A 9759-nucleotide genomic window follows, 5' to 3' on the forward strand; every position below is an offset into this window, starting at 1 on the left:
AGAATATTTGGGCAAAGGTGCAAAGAGCGGAGGAAGCAGGGAGCCCAAGCTGTACTCCACAGATACACAAGTCGAATGCTTTTATGCTTGGACTTGTCAAAGCGGCCTCGTCAGCCTGCTATCTCCTGGGACACACGTTGCAGTACAGAGGGATTAGGCCTGGTTATGAAGCACTTTCACTGCCATAGGTGTGCGCAAACCGTTCATGTGTCAACTGCTTGGACTGTGACTTTGCAGGCTGAAATACTGCATCTGAACTGTACAGTAAATTTGACTGCAAACGGTGGAGGGACTTATATTAAATGTGACAAAAATGGGTATGGGTGTTGGGTTGTTTTGTAGAATGAATTTCCAAACCTTGAGTATAATGCGCTGTACTGAAGCAATGTTCATTTACCCTTTAGGCAAACCATTAAATCCAATATGAAAAAATACAGATTATATTTTAGAATGGCATTTTGGCATGAGATACTTAAAGCAATCACATTACACTATTTTTTGATCTACCTTATATAGTTGTTTCCTCATCATGGGCATACCTGGAGTTTGGAATTTTGTTTAATTCACACTTTTAGCACAATAATCCTGCATGTTTAGGCTGAGTTCTTCTCTCAGGAAGAAAACACATTGCGATGTCATGTGGTAATACAGGAAATGCATGCCTGTGTTTTTAAACTCCATACACCTTAACTAGAATCTTTTGATAATTTCAGCCCTGGAATTGCCTATCTCTATACTGAAGTAAAGGTAAAGAGTAGGTGTTAACTAAAACTACCACCACGTGACATCACAAGGTGGAACAGATCATTTTGAGCTTTGGAGATGTAGACAGACTAATAATAAAGGGTTATTCAGACAGTTGTAAATGAAATAAAACACAACAAAATATATGTTTTTGAGGAGGTAACAACAATATAACATGGCTTAAAGTTCACAAGAGTCATTTTGGCACTCTTAAACTTATTTTAATTAAGTTTTTGGACAGCAAGTGAACTTTGTATTCTCAAGGTTTATATGTTAGATGACAAAATTAGCAAGCAATTTGAGTGAGTGATCAAACCCATGATTATCTAATCCAAGCTACAGTAGCAGTCTTAATTTTTGCAGAAGTATGGTTGATGTAAAACACTCAAAGTTATCCTTGCATCACTATTTTATATTTGTTCTTCAAAGTAAGCCTATGGTCACTTTATTGAGTAAAGTTACAAAACAAGACAGAATATACGTGCCAGCATTTTAAAATTTAGTTGCACAATTTGTGACAATTACCAGTCCCATTGGTCCACGTGTGATGTATTGCCCGGTGGAGAAGCCCATTAGTTACAGCCTTATCAGTGAGCCTGCTGTTAAGAAGACTGAATTAGCTGCTATCAGACAGCCCTGAAAATAAATGGTTAGCAAACAGAGATTAGCCTTAGATCCAAGCCATCAGCCAACCTCAGCTAAATAGATGCATCAGTGTGCAGCTACCACCTACCTCGGGACATGCTTAAATTCAGAGTGTTATCAACTTATCCACCCCCAACACTGATGGTTACATACATTTACATAAAAAGGAACACTGATTGTAGCTGCTTACATTCATACAGGCCTACAGAATAAAGAATTAACAGTGATATCCCCATACATATATTTAACCCTAACCTGTTTATGTCTGTAGCTTGTCTCTCGCTCTTTGTCTTGACTGTGTAGTTAAAGCATGATTTTATAGTTTTTTTTTTTGTTTGTTTGTTTAGTTTTTTATCTTAGTGATAGTTTAGAGCTCAATGATGTTGTCCTGATGTTGTGGTTTATATAAGACCTCAGAACTGATATAGTCCTAATTTAATCAGATGAAATATTTTTCTTGGAGTGTGGAAAGTTTGTGACCTGAGAATCTATCTTATATGACTTTAAAACGTTTAAGTTAACAATAAAAAACGGGTCGCTGTCCATGGTTCTAATTTTTTGTCGAATGATTTGGGATTGCTGCCATCTAGAGGCAAATAACTAAAAGTACAATATATTTGTAGGAACTTAAACTACTGGCTTTTGTACCCACCCGTGACACAAACAAAGAGGCACCCTGATGCTAGTACTTCAAAATGGTTTTGCTTTGGGTATTTTGAGGACATCACTGCATTGATGCTCTTTTCGTGAGTATTTTTATGTGAAAGCTGCAAATAAATAATCGAATGATTTACAACAATTTCTAAACTAAAGCCCTCGAACGCGTGTTTTAATGTGTTGCCCTTATTACTAGCGGCAAGGTTAGCTTGTCTCAACAATGTTGTTATTACATACCGAGGAGTATCATTATTTTAAATAACATTATTTATTGTAGTCGCTTATGAACTTGTCTCCCGACAGCGTCTCGAGATAGCTTTGCTTTACATCCTGTTGACAAGTGAATCAGATAAAATGTGATAGACTACTTTTCAAATATTCAGTCTTATGGTAGCAGATCAGGTACATCTCATTCAAAGCCGAGTCCTTGCGTTTGTTTGACAGGCTGATCATGAGTTCATTCTTGTTGTAATACCATTATAAAATGCAGTCACAACGAATCTGTAAAGTTTGTAATAATCAGTTTCGTTCTTTTTTTCTTTTTTGTTTTGGCAAAGTCCTCTGTAACATAAATGGACTGACACGATCTGAGATGGTGCTGAAAGATCTTCCCAGGGAGGCCCTCCTGAGGCCCCTGACTCGAAATGAAGTCCTGGGGATGCTAGTCAGGCTGACTATCTTTGGAGCTGCCACTTACTACAGCATCAAATGGGTGGTGGAGGCTATGGATCCAACTTACAAGCAGAAAAATCAGGCCAAGAAACGGGTAAGGATATAGGGTATAATTAGGGAAGAGATAGTTAAGTATTTAAAAATATATATATATATATATATATATATGTTTTACAGGCAGAGCAGCTGATGAAAAGGATTGGTGTCGAGGGAGTCAGCCTGACAGAGTATGAAATGAACATTGCATCTCACCTTGTTGATCCTCAAACTATGAAGGTAAAATGTTGAAACTTAAATGCCTTTTCTTTGTGAGGTTTATGTACATTTTGTTTTTGCAGGTGACCTGGAGAGATATTGCTGGTCTTGATGAAATTGTGCATGAGCTTCAGGACACAGTGATCTTGCCCTTTCAGAAAAGACACCTGCTGGCAGGATCCAAACTTTTCCAACCCCCTAAAGGTTTCAGCTAAGCTCATGCTACCTAATTAACTAATTAATTACTTTATTAATAAAGTTTTAAATACAGTATACATCCTGGGCAGGTGTTTTGTTGTTTGGTCCTCCTGGCTGTGGGAAAACTATGATTGCAAAGGCCACAGCTCGAGCATCTGGATGTAAGTTTATAAACCTGCAGGCGTCCACTCTGACTGACATGTGGTATGGAGAGTCCCAGAAGCTGACCGCTGCTGTTTTCTCACTGGCTGTCAAAATCCAACCCTGCATCATCTTTATTGATGAAATTGGTGAGTAGATCCAACAGGAAATCAATCTAACCTGATTACATTTTGTATTTTAACCAAAATGCAAATATTCTGGACATTATTAGCATTTTAATAATCAAGATGTCAGCAATTTTTGTCCCTGCAAAACTGCAACTTAATTAATAAAGTTCCTTGTATTACTGAAAATTTAAATAGATTCAATTAAATGAATTGAGATTAGTATTAGCTTTATTCTGCTTCAACATTAGCCCTGTTATCTTTTTGTATATTCATTTATCAAATATTCATGTTTCCTGTTCATTTTAGAGTCATTTTTAAGGAACCGGTCCAGTCTTGACCATGAGGCCACAGCTATGATGAAAGCCCAGTTCATGAGTCTCTGGGATGGGCTGGATACATCCACAACAACTCAGGTCAGTTCAAACTAAACTATGGTATTATGGTATTATAAACCAATATTTAGTCGCTTTTGGTATTTCAGCGGTATTTGGTTGTTTGTTAGAAACACTCAAATACTCAATAGTAGCCTTAAAAGGGAATGTTTTTATGATAAAATTTTACATATGCTTTATAACATGTTTTCCAGGTAATGGTTAATGGGTGCAACAAACAGGCCCCAGGATGTGGATCCAGCCATTCTTCGCAGGATGCCTACTACTTTTCATGTGGGACTGCCAGTAGGTTCTTTGCAAACATTTTTATTTAATATTCACCCTTGTATCACTTTCAGTTCAGATTCAAAATCATGTTATTGTTCACAGAATGTAAGGCAAAGACAGGAGATCCTGCGCCTGATTTTAGCCGGCGAAAATGTAAGAAAATACCTTTTTTTAAAATAGGTGAAATGCACCAGTCAAATCATGGTGAAACCCCTCACACAAACAATCAACATTACATATTTGATTGACAACCACAGCATTCAACTAAATACAAAAACACTTTGGACCTGTTCTAAATTACTAATAGCCTGTCTTTGTTACATAGTTGAGCAATGCAATAAACCTCAAAGAAATCGCAGATAAAACCGAGGGGTACAGTGGCAGTGACCTCCGGGAGCTGTGCCGGGACGCTGCTATGTACCGTGTGAGAGACTATGTCCGAAAGGAGCAGATGAGGCAGATCGCACAGCAGCTTCAGGATGACAAAGAGGAGGAAGAGAAGTATGATTCACACACCAGAAAAAAACACCCACCAACTTCTCTGTTCTTTTTCTAAGCATCTGTGCAGTGCTCTGGCAATAGCTGGCAACACACTGTAGAGCTCGAACATGAAACCTTTGTCCAATATTTCACAAGACTTGTGTTGTATAGTTTTGTATTTTATTTTTTAACAATTGATTCTTTGTGCATTTTTGTCTGTCAGTTACGTGTAACATTATAACTGCTGACAAGTTGATGTGCAACATTATCCCTTTCAGTATATAAAATAATCTGTGGGGTATATTGGAGAATTAACACAGATCTGAATTAGTGTTAGACATAAGAAAATTACATTGATTTTTTTTAGGGCTAACTGTGATTGCTAGATGACTTCTCTCAATGTCTATCAAATATGGTACAAAGATCCTGACCAGTGCTCATGTATATATTATGCATATGTTATGTATATAGTCAGACAGTAATTTGCTTGATTTGTGTTTATTCCACATAGAGTTTTTTTTGCATCTTGATAAAACATTGCCATACATATTAAGACTCTCCAAAGGTGTTCTATTAAGTGTTCTTGTAATTATTGCTAGTATTCAGTTTCTCCATGATTTGCATTATATTGGATTTTGATTGAATACCCAAGCTGTGATTAAGCTGAAAGGGTTTAAAAATATCCTTTAAAAGTTTCAATGTCTGTCTTCAGCTGTTGCTAAGTGACTGTTGGAACCTCTCTTGAAACAAGCCATTGTTACAAAAAAATAAGTATTTTTAACTTGCACCACTCCAAGCAGTGAATGCACAGCTGAGCTCTCAGTAGTTTGGTGCAGTGCAAGAGCATATTATTCTCAGATGCATTATTAAGGCTGTAATCATAAAGTTTTCTGCTTATTATGGTGTACTGGACTGACCTGTTACGTCTGTTCTTTTAGACCTGTGTCTGAAAGGCGTTTGAGGCCAGTAACTCAACTCGATCTCCTGTTTGGACTGGACAAGATGAAGGAATCCAAACGGGCGACAGTCATCATGTCACCTGTAGCTGCAGATGTGCCACTGGACTAATCACAACACATCAACCATGTTTTACACAAAGTTACAGTTTGTCGCCACGCAGACACAAAGCCAGTAAGAGGTCAGAAATAAATGCATGTGTTTGTTCTGAGCGTAAGAGAATGAGCAGTTCCAAAACATCACTGTTTTAGGTATTGATCACATATTTTAAAAACTCTCTCGTTTCAGCTGTTATTTTTTCAGCAAATAATTGTAACAGAACACCATGTTTTTGAAATTATTAGAGCCAAACAAACTTTCTGAACAAAAATGCTGTGTATGTTCTTTCAGACTATCCTGTATTGTATCACTAGAATGTAGTACTGTATATCAGGAGCCACTTGTTACAGTATTGTATTACCGAGTTGATTTTATGCCAGTGTCAAGTATGTTGTCTATGTCTAAGTATGTTTAATGTAATCATTGCTATTTATTTAACCCTTTTTTGTTTTAAAATGGCAGAAAAGTGCCAGATGCAACCCACAGGGCTATTTGTGCCATTTTATTTTTATGTCCATGAGGAGGAGTTGGGAAACTCTTTGATGGACTGTCAAGCTGTCAGTCTGAAGTTATATGACATGTTTTTCTTTTCTTTGTTCAAATGAAAGGCTCATTGTTTGCCCTATAGCCAAAGAGAACCACCAGCTTTCAATTCAATGTTTTACATAAAGGGACATCTAAATATGACCTCATGGGGGCGCCGTAGCTGCACTGCTCTGTGTTGGGCAGGCACGCTGCCTCAGAAATGTGAGCTCCCATTTGGCTTTACAACATTAGCACAGGAAATGAATTTAAGAGGCTGCATGTGAGACTGTGCCGGCCTTATTGGTTTATTTGGTAATTTTTCCACATCTGTGTCTCTTCATTAGAGCACCTCAGGTGACAGTGAAAGGTCAGGCTGTTGCTAAGAAAACAAATAAGTGTTAGAGTGCCCCTGTCGCCTCAGACTTCGATCTTTTCTGAGAAACAGGTGGTTATGGTTGGGTTTGGAAATGTGACCTATAATTCAACAACCGTATTAGATTAAATAAGATCGAATACTGCTGCATGTGACACATTCACCTCTGGTCCCAGTTTATGAATGTAAGAATACACAACCCTCCTAATAAACCCTCTATGGGTAAAACATGATTTATGTACTGAGTTTTATCAACCTTCTGACCTCATGTCGAGGACATTCTTGTCTTTTGTGAGTCAACATGAAACAGCTTGTATATGATGCAGCAGTCAAGTGTTAATGTCAACACAAGCGTTGCCCACTCAGTTCTGTTCATATTTACAGACTCTTGTGTCTACCCAATAATCAAACAATTGAACCTCCAACTTTTTGAATTAGACAAAGTTAACTTTCTGCTGAACTTCTGCCTCCCAATACAGTGTAGACTAGTTTATACAAGCTCCCATACAAGAATCTGGTATAATTTGTGCTCGGACAAAAACAAAAACTTGTGGTAGCAGATAGTGGGGATGTGTGCTGCTTGTAGTGTGGACAGATGGAGCAGTGATATTTACAGTGGAGTCGGTAATGAGGCAGTCTGGAGTGTTTCCCCCTAATTTCAAAAGAGGAAGCTTGTATGATCTTTGCGGCATTGATTACTGATTCACAAAGTTATTGATGGCTTATTCATGAGCTCAGGGCCCTTTGCACACAGTACTTCCCAGTAAATCACCAGGAGCACATTTACACTTGCTAGAGACAGAAATCACAGAGAAATTACAAATATATTACATAACTTTTGATTGTATAAGGCTCAAAGACCAGTGAATAAAGTGTGTAATAAATACATAAACCTACAACAGAACTTTGCCTAATAGGCCATGAGGAATTGTATGCTTTAGGCTCAAGACATAAACCTCGTAATAAGCCTTTTGGACATGTTGGTGTGGCATATAATATGATGCATATGAAAAGAGTCCAGTGAAGGGAAGGACTGGTTACTTGGTCACCACCAGAGAGAGAGACAGGTTAACTAAATATACTGCATTATTGCAAGTATATTGTACTAAAGTAAAAGTACAGCTATGTGACCAAAAAACAAAATTACAAGTAAAATACAAAATAGAACTTAAGCAAAAGTCTAAAATTTGCATGAAAATACTACTTAAATTACAAGCCGTTACCATAATCAGACTTTTATACAAGTGTGATTAATTAAACAGTTCAAATCAGAGTTATTCTGCATGTTCTTTGAAATTCGGCCAGTAAGAGCAGTCAGATTTTACAGTGTTGTTATATGTGTTTAGAAAGGAGCAAAGATTGGTGTGATTGGGACTTTTACTGTACTCAGTAATAAATATGATGAAGCTGGTTAGTACTTGGATTGAAGAACACTGGGAATATCAATGGCCACAGTGGGGCGCCAGTGGCAAAAACTGTTCTTGTGTCCTTACGCATGACACTCCACCCACACTGCCTAGTATCGATGTTATGTGAGTATGAGTGTTGGTTGTGGTCAGAGGGACTGATGGATGATGGATGAAAGTGTATAACATAATCTGTATTAAATCAACTACTCAACACTTTTTGTATAGAAAACTGGACCTCACACTCACTCAAACCTGTCCTGCACCACAGCCTGAGAACCTTTGAGCAGCAGACAGCTCGGAGTCAATGGGCACGTCGGATGCAGCTCTCTGTTCCCTGCCACACAGCTGGTTAGAGATGTCAAAGACTTCCTGTGGAGCAGCCTCTTTTGTGGCTCTCCCTATCAGAGCGAACTGTGTGGTGCTGTAATGGCCCATGTGGAGGGTGACAGGCTCCTAAAAGCCTCGCTGCCATCCGCCCTGATCGAGCGGGCTGTACCTCTCTGTGGGAAGTCCCGGCCACTGATGATACTTGGGGTTTAGAGTCAGACTGGGTAACTCACACAAAACCATGTTACACAAGCATGTAGCTGTGCAGAAAGTCCAAAATGACCGATAGAGAGTTCAGGAAAGAAGATTAGAAAAAAAAAAAAAAAACAGACAATGTGAAACTGTCCTTGTCAGATTTGTATGTTTAGCTGAAAAATTGAAAATGACAATAGATTACATATTCCATTAAGTGAGAGGGTATAGTCTGTATGCTTCTGATTCAGCTAAATCGCCATTATGGACTTAAACAATTAAATAAATAGATAAGAATAAGATAACCTTTAAAGATAACATTTAATTTTTTTTACAATGGGAAAATTCCAGCATTGCAACGCACAGTTCAAGAACAGCAAGAGAATAGAAATAGTTACTCAAAATCACTAAAACACTGTGCACAAATAATGAAATATAAACTATAATATATAATATAAGGTTACGGCACGATCAGGTACAATATGTTAGCCTGCCTATGATTATGTAAAATGCAGCGTATGTACATAATAAAAAGGTAAGGTGACTTCAGTGGATTATACAGGTATGAATTAATCTGTCTGCTAATCAGATATAGATGAACGATGAGGACAAATTAAAACTGCCACTTTTTTATTATGGTCAGTTAAGATCTGTCTCTGTCTGTGAGTGGACTTTGGCGTTACACTCTTAAACTCTATTTGCAAATCTATCTGCAGCCTGTCCTCTTTCAGTCCTTGTTCAGTCCTTATCTAGTCCTGGTTTAGTTCTTGTTTAGTCCATTGGAGTGGGTCTCTCCTTCAAGAGAGATCCTGTTGAGAAGGTCTGTCTAAGGACAAGGATGCTTTGGGGCTCAGTTTGCTCATTTTTGGTGAATGTTGTTTAATTTGTTATTGATCAAACACTGTTTCACTGTTTGATTTTCTAACTTTCTGTTGGTTAAATCAGCAAATTGTGTAGCCCTGCAGGGTGAGTATTGTTGTAATTTTGGTCTCTACAAAAATGAACTGAATAAAATTAAATGATATAAACCACCTCAGTCTGGCTGCTCTGACTTAATTTTATGGAGATTAGTACAGAACATCAGCACACATTAATGTCCCATTCTAAACATAGTCTGTTTAAAGAAGTGGACTAAGGGAGTGTGACCAGATCCAAGCAAATTAATCTTTCGAGGCTAGCAGTTATAGGGGCAAATTCGGAGCCATATTAAGAACAGGAACTGCTTTACAGACAAAATAGCAAAATAGAAACACTATGATCATGTAGAGTGGGGTAATACTAACATTTTAAGACCAAAA

General features: G+C 37.8%; 1 protein-coding gene across 1 annotated transcript; it reads left to right on the forward strand.

The window, feature by feature from the left end:
• The first annotated feature begins 2038 nt into the window (after nt 1–2038).
• atad1a (ATPase family AAA domain containing 1a) lies at nt 2039–6766 on the forward strand. The gene is made up of 10 exons (XM_055162063.1): nt 2039–2135; nt 2604–2812; nt 2896–2994; nt 3057–3177; nt 3261–3461; nt 3747–3855; nt 4030–4117; nt 4202–4252; nt 4425–4600; nt 5518–6766. The coding sequence occupies exons 2-10, from the start codon at nt 2639–2641 to the stop codon at nt 5645–5647; spliced, it is 1149 nt and encodes a 382-aa protein (XP_055018038.1). The 5' UTR covers nt 2039–2135; nt 2604–2638; the 3' UTR covers nt 5648–6766.
• Nucleotides 6767–9759: the final 2993 nt, after the last annotated feature.

Source organism: Boleophthalmus pectinirostris, unplaced genomic scaffold, assembly GCF_026225935.1.
Source record: "Boleophthalmus pectinirostris isolate CB_2022bp ecotype Guang Dong unplaced genomic scaffold, ASM2622593v1 HiC_scaffold_4, whole genome shotgun sequence".
Taxonomy (NCBI): Eukaryota; Metazoa; Chordata; class Actinopteri; order Gobiiformes; family Gobiidae; genus Boleophthalmus; species Boleophthalmus pectinirostris.

Excerpts from the sequence above, each read along its gene's own strand:
- atad1a (XM_055162063.1), top strand. The coding sequence starts at position 2,639 with ATGGTGCTGAAAGATCTTCCCAGGGAGGCCCTCCTGAGGCCCCTGACT. Across the intron at positions 2,813-2,895 it reads AAAATCAGGCCAAGAAACGG|GCAGAGCAGCTGATGAAAAG; the intron begins GTAAGGATATAG and ends TATGTTTTACAG. Across the intron at positions 3,462-3,746 it reads CATCTTTATTGATGAAATTG|AGTCATTTTTAAGGAACCGG; the intron begins GTGAGTAGATCC and ends TGTTCATTTTAG.